At 34.0% G+C, this 25,796-nt stretch overlaps 2 protein-coding genes across 2 annotated transcripts in view; both read left to right on the top strand.

Moving 5' to 3' along the window:
- Positions 1 to 17,612, top strand: part of LOC128921983 (uncharacterized) — a 48,244-nt gene extending 30,632 nt beyond the window's left edge. The window contains exon 2 of the mRNA XM_054231099.1: positions 17,403 to 17,612. Coding sequence (XP_054087074.1) covers positions 17,403 to 17,420 — 18 coding nt within the window. The 3' untranslated portion in view covers positions 17,421 to 17,612. The remainder of the gene's footprint in view (positions 1 to 17,402) is intronic.
- The window catches only part of LOC105209111 (uncharacterized), a 244,326-nt gene that overhangs the window by 159,110 nt on the left and 59,420 nt on the right, over positions 1 to 25,796 (top strand). The gene's annotated exons all lie outside the window — the stretch shown is intronic.

Here is a 25,796-nt window from a genome sequence, read left to right as displayed (position 1 = left end):
TTTATGTAGAAACTTATTAATACAAGTCAATGGATTACTCTTAAAGACTTAACTATCTTCTTGATCTTAACTATGTCCATCAAGAGCTACAATGATCCAATAATACCAAAAGTGGCAGAAAATACATGATCCTATTCATACTAGTATTTACGTTACTGCAACACCACGTTAATAGCCTTAATGTAAATATGAGTACACACATGTATATTACCATATCTGCAACACTTCATTTGCTTGTCAATTACTTGAATTGCTTTTCCATAATTATATAACCCAGTGAAGCATCAACCCCAACAGGAAATGTACTAGTTCAGCTATAGAACTTTTTAAATAAGTATTAATAAAGAAAGCTCGGACTTAAACTTAATATAGAAATAAGTTTAAATTTGTGTCGTTATATATTTTCGACTGCTATGAGGCTGACGGACCTAAATTTGACATCGTAAAGGATCAACGCGGGGAAAAAAAGAACTTGTATGAAAAAAAAAAACAGTTGGTTGACTAGTTACATCGTAATTTATAACAGGTTGGATTGACTATAGGATTTCGATACCATGTAACAGTGTACGAACTCACACAGTTTGTATTTACATAAATAATTAAACGCTTAAATGAGCGTGTGTATGCAATGTAAATGTTGGCCATATTTTTTATAATTTTTATTGTGCCATTACCGGCTGAGTTGTCAATGAAAAGTGTTGTGAACTCGTTGATTATGCAAATAACGACTTTAAATACATCTTCATGAGAGTGAATAAATGTTTATGCTTCAATAAGTATACAAATGTACGAGTACTAACGCGCTGCTCGGAATTTCATTTAAATAGTTTTAATTTTTTATATTTAAAAAAAATTGTGCATGCTTTATGTGGAGTTTAAATGAAATACTTTAATTGATTGATAAAAAAATACATACTAGAGTTAATTCCATAAAATAGGCCAATTGTAAGACCTTTTAGTGCATTTATTATTTACAATACTAAACTATTGAGTATGATTAAGTTAACTGTTTTTCCATGATTTAGTAGCGGAAAGTTTTTTTTTGTGAAATCCTTATGCTGTACTCGAATTTTCATACGGGGTTTAGCTATTAATAATAAATTGTTTAAACCTTCTGATATGTGTTATTGCTGTATAAAACTCAGACATAGTTTATTTTATATTAAAGTATCCATTGCATATATGAATATAAACAAAGAATGCTTTTAAATCATCGTATAATGTTAATAATAAATCTGTTCACGATTTGCTTAAATTACTCTCATAACACCCAACGGTGACATATACTACTGATTTATATGTTCGAGTTGCCCCAGTAAAAAAAAAACCAAAAGTAAGTTTAGACATATAACTACTACACACAAGCAGTCATGCCTGAGGCGTCCAAGTGCCGGTTAATTTATCGAAGTAATTCAATCTGATCGAGAGTGGCTACATACCAACCAATCAACATATATGTTCATATAAGCGACCTCTGTACGAATGCATTTTTTTAAGTTATAAATTCAATATTTTATATGCGTAAGTAAGTGCTTGTCAGGGATGTCTGTTAACCATTCACACCATGTTTGTAGAATGAAATGCCTTTGTTCGCTTTCATTTTATAAAGTTGCGTATATGCAGTGGTGGTGTCGGTGGATAGTTTTATAAGCTAAGTGTTATGCTATTCGGTAAGTCTCTGCTATGCAGCATAATATAGGTTAAGGAGAAGAGCTCATCGTAATTGGCAGGAAATCTCAGCGAATTATCACTACAGGAGCACTAAAGGAGGAGCTATCGCTGGGTTTATGTAAACGGTTTTAAACCCATTGAAATTGTGGCTATTGCAGATACTCTCAATCGTTGCATCAGCTAAACTTTTATACAAAGGCAATTCCTTTATGTTATTACGTAATCGTGTTGACCTTTGCACACAGTATCACCTACAATGAGCCACCGCAAATGTCAAAACCGCAACGATTTACGACTGCATCGCTACAAGAGAACCAAATTTCACCACTTTCTCTAATTGCTTTGAACTCTTGGCTGATTGACTAATTACAGTTTCAGTTTCAACCGAGCTTGCGAGAGAAACATAAGCGCAGGAACACAGTTGGACATATGTGGTAAATCACGAGATACATACAAGCGTGAAAATATGCTTACAAATATACTGCTAATCTAGAGTAGAAGAGAACGCTTTTAGGTACATGTAAATGTGAATTTCAAAATACAAGCTCTTGAAAGCAAATCAAATGTAATCTTCATAATACATATTCAAAACGATAAATGTCTCGATATCAATGTAATAAAAATTAATAAAGTAAGGATCTAGAGCTTCCGGAAATTAATTATGTGAATATATAAGTATACTTTGCTTATATAATGCAAAAGTAAATTATAGAATAATTTGACGAAAATGGATAATCATATAAAATACGCATCAGATTGTCACTGACAAAAGACTCCGCACGTGTCTTCGCATTACATTAAGCTGTGTACTATAAGTCAATATGTATCTTTATGTACACGATTGTATACTCGTTTGCATATACTATTATACATATTTTCAACGAAAATTTTTTTATGCATTTCCGTGAAATCTAGTAAATCCAAAGGTATTAATGCGTTGTAAGTTATACGTGAAATTGCTGCGTGGTCATATTATACAGCTACATAATTGAAGAGCGATTTTTTAATACAATTATTTCAGTAAATTTCCATTCTGTCAGCTATTTATATTTAAATTCAATTCTAGAACAAAGTTTAAAACAATAAAAACCAAAAATATAATAAACTGCTAATAATTCGTAGTTAGTAAAGTCCGTGAGGAACCTTTGCGAAGCAAAAATCAAAGAAAACTAATTTTAGTGAACACAATTCTTGTTAAGTATTTGGAAGAGTTTTAGGGCCTTAAAATTAAAACTTTTTAACGCTTCTACCAAATTGGTAGAAAAATGTTGGAAATTTACTAATTTAATAGCCTATTCTGGCACATGTGTAAATCTGCACATATGTTCTGTGTTAATAGAAAAAACACACATACCAATTTGTTCACTCAAAACAAGTCTCCGACGGCTGTTACCACAAAACTGCTTTATTAGCCGTGAGCGGTTGACTGAAATTTCAACACAATAGACGAGAAAGCTCTAAATTATTTATTTTCGCCGGACATTGTGTGTACACTATGAGTGTCAAACAATGTTGTTGTTATGCCTATAGAAAACGGCAAAAATGGATGTAGGGCGTAACAAACAATAGCGTGTAGGCGAATCCATGCCAATAGTAAGCAATTCCCACACAAAAACGGCGAAAACAGTTCTAACTTTGACTAACATATGTTCAGGAAAAAATACATGCATAACTCAGCCGATCGTGTGGCAAAATCAATAATAACCGCAATAGCACAGTGTACACAGGAAAAACAACAGATCCACTAGCTACTATAGTAACTGTAAGACAATGCTTGCATACAGTGTAGCATAACAAAAGACCTCTAAATAAAAACTGAAAATTAATAATAAATAAAATACTAAACGAAAACTAGCATATCGGAAGTTGTTGGCTTTGTAGCTAAGAAAAATGTCCTTAAAGTGTATTCTCATTTCCAAACTATAAACTTTTAGTTTCCAAAACAAGAGAAACATTTAAAATTAAACAATAGTAGAACAAAGTAGCAAAACTGATGAAGAAAATAATAATAATTTTTGAGATAAAAGAAAGAAAGTCAACAATAGGAGTATAAGTGAGAAATATAGGAAGTGGGCGGGTCATTCCCGACCATAACTGCTAAGTAACAAAGAAGACAAGAGAGGACGACGCAACCACACCTGATGACGTTTTCCAAGTTGATATATAAGTTTTCGAGAAATTCTATTTTAAAATTGAAATTTCTTACCTAAATTTGTTTTAATAGCTATTGAATATAAAAACGTGCTGTTTTTAATACATTTATAAAGCATTTTCTTCAACCATACTAATTCGATATCTACGCCATGAATACTTTGTTTTTATAAAACATCACTTCCTCGACCATCAGACATTTTTTGTTTGCTTCTACCTGATTTTTCCGTCAACTACTTTCTTAAGCTGCGTATTTGCCTTGCTAATCTCCCCTTGTTCTCAGTGCGTTGCTATGAAGATGCTGGCCACTAGGCGTATACGCAACATTAAAGTGTGCGAATCATAAAACGTAAAACAAAGGATAAATGCAATATAGAAATACTGGAATTATAAGTACAACACGAATAAGAGTGAAAATTTAAAGTAAGCATTTAACAAATGCAGGGCCATAAAACTAGCGTGATGTATAATAATAGAGAAAAGCACAATTAGCTAGCGAGATGGTTATGAAAGCAACGAATGAAAAAAAATGGTTAAAGAAGCATTAAACGTTCTTTTAATTTTTGTTTGTGAGTATTAAAAATATAAAAAAGCTTATGCAGCAAGCTAATGCTTACTCATGCAATTCATCTCATTTTGTTATGCGTCAACGCCTTTCGTCACCATGAACTAAACATAATTTTCCGATTTTATCTCTGCAGTAATATTTTTTTGCGGCATACTACTTATTTCAACTCATTTATTTTGTGGTCGTGAATTACAAAAGGAAAAGACTGAAGAAAAAAAATAAAAATTAAGCTCTCGATGAAAATAAAGGGGCGAAATAAAGTTTGTAGAATAAGCGAAAGAAGCATGTAACCACAATCGCCACAAGTGAAGAAGCATTTAATGGTTTTATACAGAAGTTTATCAGAAGAAATCTAAATGCGACAGCAAAGGAATAAAGAGGCTACAGTCCATTTAAAATCTGATGAAGAAAGTGTATTGTGGTTTAATGGTTTTGAACTTTCATTTGACATAAAAATTGTTAATACGTTGTACAACAAAATATCCAGTTATTGTAGCAATGAAATGCTTTGGCCACATACAACAATCATTTGGTGGCCACATTGGCAGTACAACTATCGTATTGATTATATGATGGCATATAAGACTCTTAAGCGTATGCTTTGACAGTAAACACTATCAGCATCTTTGGCGTTATGTATTACAAATTCTACGAATTCAAACTTACTGACTGACAAAATTATTTCAACCAAATTTTCCAATATATTCGCTATAATCTCTTACAACCTTTTGGCAAATCCATATATACAAGTAAACCCATTGTAAATCACATTTAATATGATATTTCATATAATACAAGTATTTTCAATTACCCAAACCATCTCTGAGAAAATATGTGAATGTGTTGATAATTGTTCTTTTAGCCAACCACACATATTTTTTTTCGCAATATGCATAAGCAAGCGGTTAATAAATAAATAACGTTTGTTAACAGTGTGTTTACAATTTCAACAGAAGGTTTAGAAGAAACAAACAACAGTGCACCACAAAAACCTACGGCTGCCCTCACAAACCCAGCCTCTTCATTTGGATGTGTAAAGAACTTCCTTGTCAGAAACATGACTCTGCCAAAACCACAGAAACCAGAGATAATGGAAACACAGTGCGAAAAGAAAACACTGCCATGGGCTATTCTTTTATCAACACAAACGTTTACACAATCACACACGGGTTGTCTGTACATTGCCTGAGAAAAGTTGTAAAGTTGTATGCATATATGCATGGTAAACTTCTTTTTGTGTTATTTTGTAGAGATTTCTAAAAACCTCAACGTATAGCAAAGTGAAATCAAGTATAAATCCTTTACCTTGCTCTATATCAGTTTCCCAAGTTCTCATCATCATTTTTGAAAGCTGGAAAAGTAGTTGATAATTGTCACATTAAAGAAAATGACAGCCCATCTACCCCGTTAAACAAAAATTGATCGCAAAAATTTAAAATATCACATAATTTTAACAGGTAAGGATAAAACAGCAAGAAATAGCTAAAATTATCGTCCCCAGCAAAAGGTAGTGGAATCTAATTAAGATACAAACAACATAATCAAGGTGAAATGTGAGCAGTGGCGAATAGTATCTCGACTTCGGTTGTCACATCAAATAAGATGGGCTATAAATCGGGTGCAATGGCCTTTACCGTAATTAGGCTTGTGCGGTTGCTTATAACTTGCAATTTCCTCACTGATTGTCTCACGTTTAATTTAACTTATTTAATATTTTAGTGTAACCAGTGCGTTGTTCTTGACACTTGGCGAATTTTCTTGACTGTTACAAACTTAATTATGTAAGGGTATACTTGCATGACAACCCTTTAAAAAGTTTATCTCTCTTTCTGTCTTATTCTTTTTTTTATTAGAGCTATTTATAGTTACATTAGTATCTTTGAGATTCACACTGGTATTAATTTAGTGGAAACCAAGAAACAATTAAGGAGTAGAATTTGAAGTGGTAAATTGTTAAAACTATGACTAGGTTGTTAACAATTTTGTACATTTCTATTAAAATTTCCACCAACAACATTCATTTGATTAGTTTATTTTCGAGATAGTATAAATAAATTTTAGCGTTGACGTAACTGTTATCTAAACATCTATAATTTAAAAACAAGTAAGGAAAGGCTAAGTTCGGCTGTAACTGAACATTTTATACTCTCGCAATTTATTGATGTAATTTTATAAAGACAACACAATTCGACCCATATATTCGGTATAAAGTTCAATAGAATAACGAAAATCATCATAAATAGTATATGAGGACTGAGGTAATTCCTAAACCGATTTCACTCGTTTTCACCACCAAGATACAATGTATCGAAGACTATACGCTCACTTAATTTAATATTACTTATAATTAGGTATATGGGATCTGGGGGAAGTTATGACCCGATTTTTACCATTTCAGGTACAAGAAAAAATTCAGAGGGAATGATTTACATAAAAATATCTGAGGTATTTACCTATATTTTCGGTGAAAAATTACCCTTAGACACTGAGTTCTTAATGTTCGATATCAGGGGCCTTGAAAAGTCATGGTCCGATTTTGACAATTTTTCCACAAGTGATGTCACAGCTCAAATACAGTATTTTTGTAAAGTTTTATTTCGCTATCATATTCCACCCGTGTCATCAGGGTGTCAAGAAAGTGTTATATACGGAATTTCATTGAAATCTGTTCAGTAGTTCTTGAGATACGGTTTTAGACCCATAAGTGGGCGACGCCACGCCCATTTTCCATTTTGTAAAAGAATCTCAGTGCAGCTTCCTTCTGCCATTTCTTAAAAAATAATAAGTAAAATTTGGTGTTTCTGACGTTTTTCGTTAGTGAGTTAACGCACTTTTAGTAATTTTCAACCTAACATTTGGGCGTGATTATTATCCGATTTCCTTCATTTTCAGACTGCATTAAGAAATGGCTAAAAGAAACGACTGCAGAAAGTTTGGTATATATAGCTTTATTGGTTTGCGAGTTATATACAATAAACCTATTTGGGGACGGGGTCACCCCAACTTTTCCAAAAAAAAATACATCCAAATATGCCTCTCCCTAATGGGATCCTATGTTCCAATTTTCATTTTCATAACTTTATTTATGGCTTAGTTATGACACTGTATAGGTTTTCGGTTTCCACCATTTTGTGAGCGTGGCAGTGGACCGATTTTGCCCATTTTCGAAAGCAACCTCCTCAGGGTGCCAAGGAGCATGTGTTCCAAGTTTCATTAAGATATCTTAATTTTTACTCAAGTTATCGCTTGCACGGACAGACGGACGGACAGACATCCGGATTTCAAATCCACTCGTCATCCTGATCATTTATGTATATATAACCCCATATCTAACTCTTATATTTCTTGGTAACACAAACAACCGTTATGTGAACAAAACTATTATACTCTGTGCAACAGGTTGCGAGAGTATAATTAAACACGATAGAAAAACTAACAAAATTGTATACCCAACGATTTCAATTAAATCAAATTTAAATAAATTATTATGTTTGAAAATTTATTGCTGTGAACTAGCTAAATTTCACATTTGCGTGCATGCACTAGATCATTTAAACGTCATGCATGACTAAAATACATTAAAAACAAGGTTACGTATACGACATGTTAGCGGAAGTATAATTCACGAGTTTTAACGGGGAAATTAATAAAATACCTGAGCACAATGTCAAATCTAATAAAGCCAACGCCAAAATTTTTCACTTTTCCTGACGAAACTATCTACTTAATTAAATTTTTATTATAATTTGCTAAGCCATTTAGCTAGTCTCATTTCTCCATCACTCATATTTAAAACTTCTTAACTTTTGGTTTGACATGCTGGTCTTAGAGACATTTAGCTTTAATTAGCATATATTCTCTTTTTCATTTACGCGAGAAAATTAATTTAACTGGGAAATTGGAAAAAATAAATTCCATGGCGACCACAATTTGAGTAAGATTGATTACGTACGGTATTATGAGTGGTAATTTACATCTATGTGAATTGGGGTATGCTCTTTTGGCGCGCCATAATTGATCTGGCTAGCCCATGGGAGAGGTAACAAGAGCAAAGATAAGAATTTAACCTTGAAATAGAGAAAAGCTTTAATAGCTTTTTGAACTTTATATCAGAAAGCAGTTAGTTTTTCCAAAAGGAATGTGTATGTATTTATATAAAATTATATTATTCTGCAAAATATCTTTGACATGATAAAGCTTTGAAAACCCAAGGCAATTTATTGACATAAATCAAAAATGATAATTTCCCATTTTATGGCAAAATAAGGCATCACTGCTGAAATCAACAACTGGTTCAATAATTTACGAAAATCGATGCAAATGACATACTCTTTAGTAAAGCATTGTCATTTTATATTCGCGCTATCGTCATTATATTCTTGAGTAATGTGGGTATGTGCATACGGTCTCTCTTTCGAACGCTCAATGGAGCTATGCTAGTTAATATGTTTTCCTCTTAAACGTGTTAAATAGTTTTCTGTTCACTCATAGTGTAACTGCACATACCAATATTTTTCTTTGTTATTTGTAATGTTTGTAAAAAAAACACTTAATTATTTTCTTAACAAAAGCTTAAAAAACTGCATATACATATATATATTTAAATCATATACACTGTATTTGTACTAAAAATCAGACACTTTTAAACAAGTGTTGTTAATACAGTAAGGATTATGAGAAACTAAATGAGTTTGGCAAAATCTCATGCACTAGTCCTATTTTATTACCAATCTTACTATATTCTTAAAATCATAATCAAAGAGACTTTTGTCAAACACACAGTAATTTTAAAACAGATCGTGTAACATATTACTATGGTGTATACGCCATGAACTTTAAATACAAAATTCAACATTTTATTGATAATATTTTAGTCAAAGAAAAATAGTCCAGACTCACAATAACTTGCTCCGCTGTAATATATATTTGTCCATAGATTTATATCGCTAACATGTTTGCTATTGCAATGGAAATCACGATTGACTACTTTTCTGGGTCAAATTAATATGTGGGAAGGATTGAATAAATAAGAAAAAGAAAAGTCAATTCAGTCTTTCATGTGAAGTATCATACTCGTCACCATGTCACAATTTTCCTTAACTCTCACTGACACTTACAGATGCATGAAGTGGCAAAAAGTCAAAAAAATTTTATCACTCAGGCGTACATGAATAAACAAATGGGCTGTGTAAAAGTACAGTTTACGAGGAAAAAGAAATTTGTATGTGCGTGTATGCAAGAGCACTTTAGAATAAAGTTGGAAAGTGTTTGAAGTGTGAAAAAATGAAAAATGAGAAGTTCAACAGAGCAGAGTCCTTTCAACTTCACTCGACATTGATATCAGTATTGGTGCATGTAAAATACATATATAACTCATATATGAGTATGTAAGTATATTTCAAAATTATACAACAATAAAAACTCATATAAGCTTGTCTCATATGAGGTGTAAGACACATATACAATCGTACATATTAATTTAAAGAGTATATTTTCAGCAGCTTCAATGTCAATATCAACAAGAAGCAGCGTAAAGCAAACAATAAACATAAAATAGTTCACAAAAGTTGTAATATTACTCATGCGTGGAGACATTTGATGTTTCCACTCCTAAATATTTGTGTACATGAAAGATTTTATATTGTCTTCTACATCAGGCTGGGGTGGGCTTATATTATGTCATAACTATTTACTACATACACACTACTATTGTAATGAGAAACAAAAATGAGAAATTAAGAGCAATCTGTCAAGCAATGTGTTGACATATGTCTTCGCTAAGAAAATTTTAAAGGTTCTGTAAAATTGTAATTTTCTCTATAAATGATCTTACACATATGACTTTACATAGTAGATGTGCAAAGCTGCGATAATAATTTACATATATAAAAAAATTGGAAGGATTATAGCCATGAATTCTTTCACGTGCCACAACAACTTAATCCAAATTGGAGAATGTCAACAGAAAAAGTTCAGTATTTGTAACAATTCGAATATTAAAGTAATCCTATAGACAAAAGTTTTCAGATTCAGAGTATTTCAAAGAATGTAAGTTCCACGCCCTATAAGCTTATTTGAATTTCACCTGAAATCAAGATTAAATTTCAATCTACTGTTTCGTGCCTATGCTAACAACAATCTAAAACAAGTAAGGAAGGGCTAAGTTCGGGTGTAACCGAACATTTTATACTCTCGCAATTTATTTATTTAACTTTATTCTTCTTCTTCTTAACTGGCGTAGAAACCGCTTACGCGGTTATAGCCGAGTCCACAACAGTGCGCCACGCATCTCTCCTTTTGGCGGTTTGGCGCCAATTGGTAATACCAAGTGAAGACAGGTCCTTCTCCACCTGGTCCTTCCATCGGAGTGGAGGTCTCCCTCTTCCTCGGCTTCCACCAGCGGGTACTGCATCGAAAACTTTCAGAGCTGGGGCACTTTCATCCATTCGAACAACATGACCCAGCCAGCGTAGCCGCTGTCTTTTTATTCGCTGGACTATGTCTATGTCGTCGAACAACACATACAGCTCATCATTCCATCTTCTGCGGTATTCGCCGTTGCCAATGTTTAAGGGACCGTAAATCTTCCGCAAAACCTTTCTCTCGAAAACTCCTAGTGCCGTCTCATCGGATGTTGACACCGTCCACGCTTCTGCACCATAAAGTAGGACGGGAATGATGAGGGACTTGTAGAGTTTAGTTTTTGTTCGTCGAGAGAGGACTTTACTTTTCAATTGCCTACTCAGTCCATAGTAGCACCTGTTGGCAAGAGTGATTCTGCGTTGGATTTCAAGGCTGACATTATTATCGGTGTTAATGTTGGTTCCTAGGTATACGAAATTATCTACAACTTCAAAGTTATGACTGTCAACAGTGACGTGGGAGCCAAGACGCGAATGCGCTGACTGTTTGTTTGATGACAGGAGATATTTCGTCTTGTCCTCGTTCACCACCAGACCCATTCGCTTCGCTTCCTTATCCAGGCGGGAAAAAGTAGAACTAACGGCGCGGGTGTTGTTTCCGATGATATCAATATCATCGGCGTACGCCAGGAGCTGTACACTCTTGTAGAAGATTGTACCTTCTCTATTTAGCTCTGCAGCTCTTATAATTTTCTCCAGCATCAAGTTAAAGAAGTCGCACGATAGCGAGTCACCTTGTCTGAAACCTCGTTTGGTATCGAACGGCTCGGAGAGGTCCTTCCCGATCCTGACGGAGCTTTTGGTGTTGCTCAACGTCAACTTACACAGCCGTATTAGTTTTGCGGGGATACCAAATTCAGACATCGCGGCATAAAGGCAGCTCCTTTTCGTGCTGTCGAAAGCAGCTTTAAAGTCGACAAATAGATGGTGTGTGTCGATCCTTTTTTCACGGGTCTTCTCCAAGATTTGGCGCATGGTGAATATCTGGTCAGTTGTTGATTTTCCAGGTCTAAAGCCACACTGATAAGGTCCAATCAGTTTGTTGACGGTGGGCTTTAGTCTTTCACACAGTACGCTCGATAGAACCTTATAAGCGATGTTAAGGAGGCTTATCCCACGATAGTTGGCGCAGATTGTGGGGTCTCCCTTTTTGTGAATTGGGCAGAGTACACTGAGATTCCAATCGTCGGGCATGCTTTCTTCCGACCATATTTCGCAAAGAAGCTGATGCATGCACCTTATCAGCTCTTCGCCGCCGTATTTGAATAGCTCGGCCGGCAATCCATCGGCCCCCGCCGCCTTGTTGTTCTTCAAGCGGGTAATTGCTATTCTAATTTCTTCACGGTCGGGCAATGGAACATCTGTTCCATCGTCGTCGATTGGGGAATCGGGTTCGCCATCTCCTGGTGTTGTACTTTCACTGCCATTCAGCAGGCTGGAGAAGTGTTCCCTCCACAAACACAGTATACTCTGGTCATCAACCACTAGATCACCGCTGGGGGTCCTACAGGAGTGTGCTCCGGTCTTGAAACCTTCAGTTAGTCGCCGGATCTTTTCGTAAAATTTTCGAGCATTACCCCTGTCGGCCAGCTTGTCAAGCTCTTCATACTCACGCATTTCTGCCTCTTTCTTTCTTTTTCTGCAAATGCGTCTCGCTTCCCCCTTCAGCTCTCGGTATCTTTCCCATCCCGCTCGTGTTGCGGTCGATCGCAACATTGCGAGGTAGGCAGTCTGTTTTCTCTCCACTGCGAGACGACAATCCTCATCATACCAGCTGTTTTTTTGGCTTTTCCGAAAGCCAATGGTTTCGGTTGCAGCTGTACGTAAGGAGTTTGATATGCCGTCCCACAGCTCCCTTATACCGAGATGCTGATGAGTGCTCTCAGAGAGCAGGAGTGCAAGTCGAGTAGAAAATCGTTCGGCTGTCGGTTGTGATTGCAGCTTCTCGATGTCGAACCTTCCTTGTGTTTGTTGACGTGTGCGCTTTTCTACACAGAGGCGGGTGCGTATCTTAGCTGCTACAAGATAGTGGTCCGAGTCGATGTTGGGACCACGAAGCGTACGCACATCAAAAACACTGGAGACATGTCGTCCATCTATCACAACATGATCGATCTGGTTGCGAGTGATTCGATCCGGGGACAGCCAAGTAGCTTGATGGATTTTCTTATGCTGGAATCTAGTGCTACAGATGACCATATTTCGGGCCCCGGCGAAGTCGATCAGCCTCAGACCGTTTGGTGATGTTTCGTCATGGAGGCTGAATTTTCCGACTGTTGTGCCAAAGACACCTTCTTTACCCACCCTAGCGTTGAAATCGCCAAGCACGATTTTGACATCGTGGCGGGGGCAGCGCTCATAGGTACGTTCTAGGCGCTCATAGAAGGTATCTTTGGTCACATCGTCCTTCTCTTCCGTCGGGGCGTGGGCGCAAATCAGCGATATGTTGAAGAACCTCGCTTTGATGCGGATTGTGGCTAGACGTTCATCCACCGGAGTGAATGCCAGGACTCGACGACGGAGTCTCTCTCCCACCACGAATCCCACACCGAATTTGCGCTCCTTTATATGGCCGCTGTAGTAGATGTCACAAGGACCCACCTTCTTCCGTCCTTGTCCCGTCCATCGCATTTCTTGGATTGCGGTGATGTCAGCCTTTACTCTTACGAGGACATCAACCAGCTGGGCAGAGGCACCTTCCCAATTAAGGGTCCGGACATTCCAGGTGCATGCCCTTAAATCATAGTCCTTTATACGTTTGCCGTGGTCGTCATCAAAAGGGGGGTTTCTCATCCGAGGCCTGTGTTTCTTATTCACTGGTTATTCGTTTTTATGTGGTGGGTCCCAAGCCCTACGCACAACCGCATAAGCGGGATTCGCCTTCTCACTTTAGCTCGCTTCCAGACGGATGTCTGTTGGCTACCCAGAGGATACTTGGTCTAAGACCGGAAGTTGTGAGCTGCTTGAGCCACATGTAAAAGAATCGTTCCTGGCCACTCAATATAATAACTTTATTAATATTATATAATACACAATTTGACCCACATATTCGTCATATATATTGTATAAAGTCCATTGAAAGTTGGAAACCATAATATTAGGTTTGAAGCACCGAGGTCCCCATGTTCGATATATGGGGCCTTGAAAATCTATGGTCCGATTTTAGCGATTTTTAGAATGGGCCGCCACACTATTAACATAGTATTTGTGCAAAGTTCTGCATCGATATCTTCACTAGTACTTACTTTATATATTGTAAAGTTAACGATTCAGATCGTCTTCAAAGTTCTGCTATATAGGAAATAGGCGTGGTTGTGAAGCGATTTGGCCAATTTTCACAACATATCATTGGGATGTAAGGAAACTATTACAAACCAAGTTTTATTGAAATCGGTCGAGTAGTTCCTGAGATATGGTTTTTGACCCATAAGTGGACGACGCCACGCCCATTTTCCATTTTGTAAAAAAATCTGAGTGCAGCTTCTATCTGCCATTTCCTATGTGAAATTTAGTGTTTCTGACGTTTTTGGTTAGTGAGCTAACCCACTTTTAGTAATTTTCAACCTAACCTTTGTATGGGAGGGGGGCGTGGTTATTAACCGATTTCTGTCATTTTTGGACTGTATAAGGAAATGGCTAAAAAAAAACAACTGCAGAAAGTTTGGTTTATATAGCTCCATTGGTTTGCAAGATATATACAAAAAACCTATTTGGGGGTGGGGCCACGCCCACTTCCCCAAAAAAATTACATCCAAATATGCCCCTTCATGGTGCGATCCTTCACACCAAATTTCCATATCTTTATTTATGGTTTAGTTATGGCACTTTATGTGCTTTCGGTTTTCGCCATTTTGTGGGCGTGGCAGTGGTCCGATTTTGCTGATTTTCGAACTTAAACTTCTTATGGTGCAAAGGAACACGTGTTCCAAGTTTCATTAAGATATCTCAATTTTTACTCAAGTTACAGCTTGCACGGACGGACGGACAGACGGACGGACAGACAGACATCCAGATTTGAACTTTTCTCGTCTCCCTGATCATTTTGATATATATAACCCTATATCTAACTCGTTTAGTTTTAGGACTTACAACCAACCGTTATGTGGACAAAACTATAATACTCTCGTAGCAACTTTGTTGCGAGAGTATAAAAACGTCATGTGTCACTCCTATCTTACAAATTTACATATTTACTACTCACACACAAATAATTTCTACGCAGACAGCAGAGAAGTAAATTGAGGGAAATTATTTGGCAAATATTAATATATTTTTAGATTTAGTATCAGAATGTAAAGTTGTAAGTCCTTATTTTTATTATTTTCCCTTTTCCATAAATTTTTATTTATCCTTTCATTTTCAATGCAAGACACTTTACATGCGGTTTTTAAATTTCGGTGAACCCCAACATCCAATTTACATATTTGTAGGATGCTGGATGATACAGTTTATAAACTTTATATTTTATAGAAAATTGCATTGCTATTTTAGACTTGTTTCCATTTGTGTATCGAAGAAAGCGATATCTTAAATCCTTCGAATAATATTTACATTTATTCAGAGCTTATTCCCTATTATTCTTAATAAGCTTTTTGGTTATATAAACAGTGACAGATGATTAAAATTTTATCGAACTAAAGATTAGAATGGTCATTATCATGAGCCAAAATGCCACTGAAATACAATTAACAAAGTGGAAATCCTCTTTTGCAGCATTGAGCTGTTGTGGATGTAATAGCGCTCGCAGCAAGTGAATATACTGCATTTTTGCTATTATTTGCCAACAATGAGGTCATGAAGCTGCAGCTTTATTTTGTTTACGATCGAGATGTGCAATTCTAAAAAGAGGCAAACAAATACACATTCTTGTATATTCATATCTGTGTCGATATACAGATAAGTACAAATTAACACGCTTGGGTGAGTATTTATGATTTATGTATGTATGTATGTATGAAATATAAAATACTTTGCCCTCTTTGTAACTTAAAAAGTTCAACAGACAATGCTTATCTTAATATATCAAAATCCAGTGTCGGTGTGTATCCGAATGAACTCAAAAACGAGTCAACTGATATTCATGAAACTTGGCATGCAAAAAGTCGAGAACGGCCAAACCGATCTGGCTAATTTTAGTCTTGAAATATTCGTGGAAGGCCAGGAAAAGATTAGAGAGTGAGTAAATATGGAAAAATTGTGAGGAAGATAATAATAAGAGAATTTTATTCGAGTTGACAAGAAAAATAAAAAAAGAGAACACAAAAAAAAATAATATTTTGAAGGTTGTCATTATTGCTTTGTTAAAATAGTTTTGTTATAGTTCAATTGTATAAGGTTGTGTCGATAGCCCAAAACAATTTGTAACAAATAAGGAAAGGCTAAGTTCGGGTCCAACCGAATATTTTATACTTTCACAATTTATTGAAGAAATTTTATTTACGTAACACATAATTTGACCCATATATTCGGCAGACAATATCAAATTGCGATTGTAGAAGCAGTTGGAAATGTTAGGGTCTCAGTTGACACCTCAATGATGAATAAATGATAAATGACTGATTGAATGACCTGTATTGGTGGTAAAAAAAACATATATATCGATGATCTTAATACGACAATTAAGAATTTCGGTCCAGGAGACACACAGCTACAAACCAGGATGACGTAGCCAATTATCCCAAACTACTTAAAATTGCCTGTACTATCACCACTCACTTTGCAATTAAAAGTAGTGTGAGTTATCATCATGCTGCGTAACATCGACCTCGAGTAATCAATATCGTCGCCGAGGCCAAGATTGGATCAACTGAATTTAATGTATACCTTAGCCACAACAACGTGTGACCGGGTCTGCTAGTGTACATATATATAAGTAAATGCATGAATAACTTTTACAATCTTCGAAATTGTGTTAACTTTCTCACTAATTTCACTTGGCACAAAGCCAATGACTTGTTGCCTTAAAGTGACGATAAATCTTAATGGTTACTTGAATGATTTTGTGGCATTTCCTTTACTTCGACTATTTTTTTGCAAAATGTTCGTTGTTGTTCGTTGTTAGCTCACTCAAATCAATTGTTTATTTCCTTATTAATAAGATAAACTGTTAATTAACTTGGTCTACGAAAGTTGCTGGCCATTACGTGACCACTGTGTGTAAACAAAGTATGATATTTAGAGTTGGCAACTATTATTAATTACTGCAATCTGGAATTTTAATTTGATAAATGATAGTATAGTTGAGTGTATTGGGAGACTATTTGCATCCTTATAGGCTGACTTTCATTATGGAATATCACAACGTGATTTATGCCGAAATTAAATGCATGAATTTGAGGGAGACTAGCAGATAAATAATGTATATCTGAAACAATACTTTAAAATTTTATTTATTTTTATTATTATCCTTAATTTCTTTATAAGTTACTTCCTAAAGTTGAATACCTATGAACGACGTAAAATAAAAATTTATAACAATATTAAGCCACAAAATAACTCTTTAAATTTTGACTGATATACCCTTTTCGCACATCATATACCCCTTATAATAATGAAAATTAAATGAATTTCCTAATTTTCTCTTTTTTCAGATGAACAATTACTTCTAATATTTGGAGCTGCTGCCCTTTGGCATGCAGACAAAACAAAATTAGTGGAACAATAAAAAGGTCAGATGAGCGGAAAATAAATAGACAGAAAGCCAGCGGAAAAGCATGAGGTCAAAAGACGTGAAAATTTAATATAGATACATTTGACAATGTGCATTAACAAACTGATTGTTAAAAGAAGCAAAAACAATGCCGCCAACAACACTAACTTCACCACTTGCCGCAATATTATAAGCTAGTTATGAGTTTGTCATCAAAGCCAATCGATTTCAGTCAGCCACGTGATTATTCAGCCAAGCGGTCAACGTCACGTCTGGTCTGGTAAAAAATAGGTAATGCTTTATTTGGTAACAACACTATATGCGAACGAACTAAATAACCTTTTTAAGAACAATAATATTTTTGATGGAGAGAAGAAATGTTACTCATACGCCGTGTTGAACTCCCATTGTTCTTTGTCTGCTACAAAATATTTTACCAATTATTTAGATCCTTATCTCATTTACAGTAAACATGCGGCCATATATTATAACAACCACTTTTCGGTCATAAATTTCAGTTTTACGAGATATATTTTGAGACTTTCAAAATCAAAGAGTATTAAAGCTTTTAGTTTTACGATATATACTTGCGCATACTATATCAGCAACACAAAGTTATATGTTAAATGATAAAAGCGTTTAATAAAGTGAAAGGGAATAAAATACTTTTTGGAAATGATAAAATCTGTATATGTAAATGAACCCCAACTGATATGGTATTTCGAAACCACTATTGTTAAAAAAAAAATGGATTTAAAGTTCTTCCTAAAAATTCTTACGTTTTACTAGGTTCGGTGCCCATCATCAATTAAGTGAACATTATATTGTAGGTAAATATTTTAAATTTTCAAAATGAAGAAGAATTGGCGGTTTTAAAAAAGTGTTTTTAATAAACGCAGCTTTTACAAATACCTATGCATTTTTTTATTCTTTATAAACCTTTTCTGAATCAGTAAGACTGTATTAGATTTAAGTGATGCGCGATTGAGCAACGAAAGCAAAAAGAAATATTTTACTCATACGCCAGAGTGAGCAATAATCATGCGGCGATTCCGAATTGCAATTCTCTTATGACGAACAGCCGTTTACATGCTACTCCATTAAGGGAAAAATTATCGATTTTCAAACTAAAAATAAAGAATAGTAAATTGGTTTATATCACAGCCGCAGACAGTTATTCTTTAAATTGTATTAAATGCTTCTAATACAAAAGTATAGCTTCCTTAAAAAATTACTTGACTAAGTAAGAGGAGCAAAGAGCAAACGCATCTCATTAGCAATTTATGCATTATTTACTTACAAACTCACCAGGTAATAAATAAAACTTAGTTAGATGATTTTTACATTCGAATTCGTATTTGCTGATAGAACTAGTATTTACTTTCATGTACAATTCAAAGCAATTCAATCTCAGATCCAAGTTATATTAATTAAGTTCTATATTTCAATATTATATTTAACGAATTGTGGTTCCAAGCAAACATTCACAAATCATTACACATGTCACAGATAAAAGTAAATTTTGACATTCAATAGATGACAAAAATGACCACAAATATTATGTAAACGAACGTTACACCAAACCAATATTGAAACCTTGATAAAGTAAATGCAGATTCCACATGCTTTGCATTGAAGGTCATACAATCAATATCTACAAAAGGGTAGAACTGTTCACCGGTAAATCTAATTAAGAATGCATAATATTTAGTTGATAAATATACACATAGTTACAATGTGTTTCACAAGTGCGTCAATAGAAGAAATTTTCATGTTGTCAATAGAAATATATTTAAGTGTAAATCAAAATTGTCTTATTTGCATAGGGCTTAGCAAATTTCGAATATTTTGAAACTATCGTTTAAATTAAATAAGGTTTTTAAATGTTTTAAATTTTTAATTGTTGTTGTTTTTATTCTCACACTTGATTAGGAAAATACAAAATTCAGAATTAGAAGAAAAATGTTAAATGATTCTACCGACCTGTTGTTTCCTTAGTAGCAACAAATTATAATTTTTTTATATACTCATAAAACTCATTTACAAACTCATTTACATAAAACTCATCTACAAAAAAATAAATCTAGTTTTATAAAAGCTTATATTTTTCAAATGCTTTTTTCAGAATTTAATGGAAGCCGTAACCGATTTTTTCTCTCATTGGAAACAAAATATTTCTGACTAATAACACCTGACATGCTTCATGACTTCATTAAGTAAAGAAAATTATTCTTGTTCTTTAGCATGTATGTAATAAAAAAGATAAATCTAACTTTCTAAACAAGCTTATATTTTTTATATTTTTTCTTTTCAGAATTTCATGGAAGTCGTTATGGAAGCTGTCTGGTTGGAAACAAAATATTTCTGACTATTAACACCTGAAATGCTAAGATGAGTTCATCAAGTAAAGAAAATTTCGACACAGCTTATTTATTAGCTTGTATGTAATAAACAGTTAAACGACTTGAAAGCCTTGTGTTCCGTGAGGGCTGAATGTGATATTTATATAAATAGTAAAGAAATAAAATAAAGTTTATATTTATATTTAGTAAATAAAATTGAAAACGCAACGGTATTTGGTATTAAATAATTTTTCTAATGTCACAAGGTAAGTAGCCTCTATCATATATAAGAATGTTTAAGAAACTGTGCAATATTAAGGCGTCCCTTTTCTTTAAATTTCCCACGTACGATTTCCAGAAACTAATAATAAATTCATAAATACATATAGCTTGGCTTATTGCCAAAAATTCGAGGAATGATAGATTGCAAGTGAAATATGTTGCGACTTTGTACAAACACAGAATTATTCATGCCAAATTCCACCGAACGCCAAAGAGCAAATTTCCCCCAATTTAAAAGTTAATTTTTAATTCAAATTCGCATGAAGAAATCAAATTGCATAATGGAAATATATGGTGCTGTGTTGTTTGTCGTCGTAAAGTTTGATCGACCTGGTTGTTGTTAGGGTTTAAATAGCTAAGATTCACATTTGGTTTTACTTTTCTCAATATTATTTTACTGTTTTAATATTGGTTATTTACAGTGTCTGGCATAAGTAAATACCAATATACTCGTATGTATATGATTGGCATTGGACCTTTTGCTTAAAAGTGCTTCGTATTAACACAGTTTAGTTGCACACAAATATAGGCAAACATATTAAATGGTGTGTTAGTTAGCTTCGAAACAGAAATTGTTTGTAAAATTGTTTTGTTTTTCATTTGTACCAGGTGTACTCAATCTAAGAAAGGTATCCATTTCTACACATTTCTGTTCACAACTATTTTCAGCTTTGAATGCATGAATATTTTATATGTGAGAGGATTTTCGTGTAATTTACTTAATATTAACACATACTGATGGGCATATGATATGACCATAATTTCAGTAAAAGCTGTACGTGATTAACAATTCAATGGTTTACATTATTCTCTCTCCGTAATTACCTTTGAATTATCTACACATCCATTAACATAAACAAATATGCTTAAATTATTCTGTTCATTGTGCACCTAATATAATCGAATATTTTATGAAGATGTTCAGAAATGTGGAGTGTGTGACAATAATTTAAAATTCACACATTCTGAATAGTTAATTTGTAAATTCAAATAACATTAGATAGAATTCTATAAATGTTATCGCTACTGTCAAATTAATCACTTTTGTTCAATATCTTAAATGAACAATCGCTTTGAGCATTTATTTTGGAATCTTTGACTATTTATGTACATAAATGTACATATATCTTACTTAATTTTCAGCAAACCAAATGTGAAAGATAGAAATTAGTCTTAACAGCACCAAATAAGATTTATTGGCAAAAATCAAACACATAACATCGAAAAAATGTAACCAATAACGAGCTGATGGCAAACTAACAACGTGTCCGTTTAGCTATCGCAAATAATTCCAAATATTTATTTTGTATTTGAATTAGTTTGAAATACATCCAAGTTTATTTCTATCACTAACCGGAAAGCAAAAAGAACATCAAATGAAGTGGACGCAAACAAATTTCACCCAAATATAGTTATTAAGCGACAAAACTTTGGCAATCAAACAGATGACACAAGTTTTCCAGGAAAAACTGTAACTCATTGCATACAGAGATAAGTATGGAAGAGATATTTATATACAAAAAAGTAAAATTCTATAGAGTCTCAATGTCTCACACATATTAGAGAACATCACACAACTGCAATGGTTTTAATTGCAGCACCTTGGCCAACACAATAGATAGAGATAGCAGAATTTTATAATTAGTTTTCAGTATCCGAGATATTAATGCATTCAGCTCAACGAACTCGGTTCAATATCTTTTTTTTTCTAATTTCTAAATATCATAATTTCTCTTTGACTTTGAACATTTGTTATCACTCATATTATCATCGGTAGGCTCGCCTAATCCGATATTCTGTTTGAGAACATATTTTACACCAGTATTATGCTAAACAGTTTTTTTTAGTGAGTTTAGCTGCTTCCAGCGAAATGGATTACATATTTTAAGCTTCAGTGAGCTGCTACTGTTTGCAACTAATTAACTGCACAAAGTTAATGAGAATTTTACGGCAAAGAGTAAAACTCGCAATAGTAAAGGCGTGCTACTAAAATTAGTATTCCGTTAAGCAGAATTTCTACGAAATACCAAATTTTTACATGCGACACACCTTTAATACCGTGAACACAAACCTCATTACCAAAAAGGAAGTGCCAAAAGTATGCATATCCACATATGTGTGAAATTTTCCCATAGTTTTCCTGGTATTCAAATAACTGAGGATAAAAAATAAAGCTGTATGTAACAAAGTGTGGAAAAAAATTTTGATTGACCCCCGCTGTGTTATGCTACATTAATAAAGATGTATACAGATGTATGTACATATATAGCACATATGTAATTAACTCAATAAAGATAAATTATAAGTATATTAAATACAAGCATTAGAAACCTTTTGTACAATAAAACAGTTTTACAACGTATTTACGTTTTAATAACTTAAAGAAATATTTGGAGATGTAAATTCTTTTTCTTGCAATTACAAAGTTCAAACAAAAATTTGCTTCAGAAAAAAACCTTTGTAATTTATGCGGTCGCGTATTTGCGTAGAACTATTCGGTCTCTTATGTTAAATATTCAAGAAGCTAAAATATTTTACTCAAAGCAACTGTTTGGAATAGTTAAGTGTACAAGAATTTCGAGTGTGGTGCAGCAGAATGGTGCAATTGTTGGTTCATTTTCAAGGAAAAGTCTTGCAGTTTGTATTTTCTTCTGGATACTTTATTTATATTATTTCTATATGAACATTCCTAATTATAACACCTTAACTATGTGCTGAACTATGCCATTTGATGCGGAGGTGAAAACATCATTTTATGTGCCATGTGAATAATTTTAATTTGCAACTGTGTGAACAAAATACATATTATTATTTAGTCGACAAATAAAAGGCATTATTTTATTGTGGATCTCATTCTCCAGCTTACGGTGCAAAAAAGCGTTTGAAAGCTTTCTAATCACGAATTTATTTATTTTTATTTCCTTGCTACCAATACTTTGAGTACATACTGTATAATTGAATTCATTTAAAATTTGTTGGATTCCTTTGCTTCCAATAAGAGTTTCCTTTATTTAAAATAGGTTTCGATTGCATTCCCACTCTTCGGCACCCAAAGAAAACAAATTCGAAGCAAATAATCAACTTCAATACACACTCCCAAAGTGCTATATCACTGGATTAGAAACCGAGATTATTTTACTGCATGACGAGCCTCCTTCACTTCATATATCAATTTGTATTTTAATACTGAGTGTCACTGCGTATACGCAACTTCAATTCTGGAGTTTGTGGAAAAATAAAGCATACAGTTTCTATATTTTCTAGTTATACTCAAAATTCTCCATTTTTCGCTGAAAATTTGCCATTTGCTGAGATTTTGAAGGAGTGTCTTCGTTGTCTCTACAATTTTATGTGGTTATAATAAAATATAATAAATTTCCGGACAAGAATTAAATTACCGTATTGTGGTTTTAGCGACGAATAATCGCAAGTTATTTACATAATTCGAAAATTTGTTAAATTTCTTACATATTGTCTTTTCGGGGCATTCATTCTTTCTCTCATTCTCAGCGCTAAAAATAAAATTGCTTGTTTGCGGTTGACCAATAGCGTTTCCCACTTCTCTCATTTTACCAATATGTTAGCCATTTTGCATGGCATGTCAGCAATATAGTGTGTGTACATATGTACAAATATACTAACTTGTCTTCGGAATGATTGTGTGACTGAATACCGGAAGTGCATTTCATTGCAATTTATTTAAGTGCTTGGTTTAATAGAAATGGTATTCTTTTAAATTTACACTCATATTGCTGGTTCTGTCTTGGTATGCGAACACAATTTAGATTTTCAAGTTGGAAAATAAAGAATACAAAGTTTTATGAGCAATAAGTTTCCCATTTAGCAATGCTAAAAATGTGTCGTGTATATGCAGCTGCTGTTAATTAGAGTGAAAAGCAAACAGGAGTTATATACGGTCTCAATAAAATAAAAAGTTTAGTAGAAATTTAAAAACAAAAGTTGTAATATTATACTTGTATAGCCGCAGCAATTTATTGGAAAATATTTTCTCCATAAGAAATAGATACCAAAAACCATTTTACCATTTGAGTACGTGACTCAGTTAATCTTCAAGAATTCCATGAACAAATTCCTTGTGCCAATACACGCAACACCCAACCGACCATGAACAATAACAAAAATGTTGACATTTTCAGCATTAACTCAGTTAACACCAAACCAAACAATTTATGCTTTCTTGTTGAACTGTCAAACTCACTGCGAACCATCAATCAACGATTTGGTGGAAAAGAACTTCAGGAATATGCAAGTACATATGAATGTTTGTGCTTGGAGGAACATGTTTCACGATTGCAACAGTCTATGGGGAAATATAGGAAAAGTAAGAAACTAAAATTTTTTTTTCTAAGAGACCCCATAAAACATGCACGCAAACTGTATACACATGTTGAATGCAGATAAGTGGATAATACCGATTAAGAAAGTTACGTATACGCAGCGGGCGCCAGACACCAACTACGCTACCTCACAAATGTGCAAAAGGTGTCCCATGATAACTTACGAAGGAACAACGAGAAGTGGAAAGCGTCTCCATATTCAGCTCATTTGAATACTCACAGACAAATTGTTGCAGATGAACAAAAGTAAAAAAATATAAAATCCTTCGTTCAGGCACGAGTAAATTGTATCTCGAACACCTGTGCAAAATTTTCATCAAGATCGGTTTAATAATTTTCGATAACGTTTTACAACCGACTTTGAAAACACGGTTCCGAAAAAAACGCGTTTAAGGTTTTGAGTAACAATAATACCTGACTTGGAGCGCACACCTTCCAAAAGCCGTATCTATCCAGCGAAACTATTATTCGGATCAACTTGAAAATTTAGGATACTATACTTGAGATGTTGTAGAAATTAATAAGCCAAAAAAACAAAAAATCGATTTTTTTGAAACCCATGTAACCCCTTAATTTACTTAGATTCGACAGCTTCTAGTGTCCACGTGCGCAGGATACAAAAGCAAATTACAAATATTATTCATCATTCATCTGATGCACTCAATTTGTTGTAATAGCATTTAGTAAGGCAATCATCCGGTTATAAATATGATTTCAGCTGTCAATAAACTGACAACGAACTTTATGGGCAGGCTAGACAATATTATTACGAAGATTAAACGCAAATGAACCATAAATATATAATATTAGAAGCTACAAGCAGAAGTTTACACAAGTTCGTTTACACTGTTCTGAAATGTAATATTTAATATGAATGCACGTGAGCTTTTGTTCATCACTTTACGTAAATAGTTAGTGAACATGAGATTTTATTACAGTTATTGGTGTTTATGTCAAATATTCTCTAAGCGCAGCAGTGAGATGTTGCGAATAATCAAAAATAAATAAACGTTACTTAAGTATTAAGTATTTGTGGATATGTTTCATTTGTCATTAATCGCACTGACATGACATGAGTTCGACATGACGTATACGCAACATACAGTGCGATGGCGTCTTGTGTTATATCTGTTTTATGTACATACAACTTTGGTTTCAACCTCCATATGGAGTTTTATTTTTGATTTTTTACACTTCTGATGCCAAGATATGTCTACATCTATGATCTACACAAGCTGATTACAGTTGGAAAGGCAAATTACGTACGCAATAACTCGTATAACTCTCGAAAATTATATCAATATTTGTATTCTTATTTGCTTTTTGTGACTTTCTTGTAAACTCTGAACAAAA

Source organism: Zeugodacus cucurbitae, chromosome 5 (assembly GCF_028554725.1).
Source record: "Zeugodacus cucurbitae isolate PBARC_wt_2022May chromosome 5, idZeuCucr1.2, whole genome shotgun sequence".
Lineage (NCBI taxonomy): Eukaryota > Metazoa > Arthropoda > Insecta > Diptera > Tephritidae > Zeugodacus > Zeugodacus cucurbitae.
Note: the sequence above shows the minus strand (reverse complement) of the source record. Positions and strands in the feature narration are given on the sequence as shown.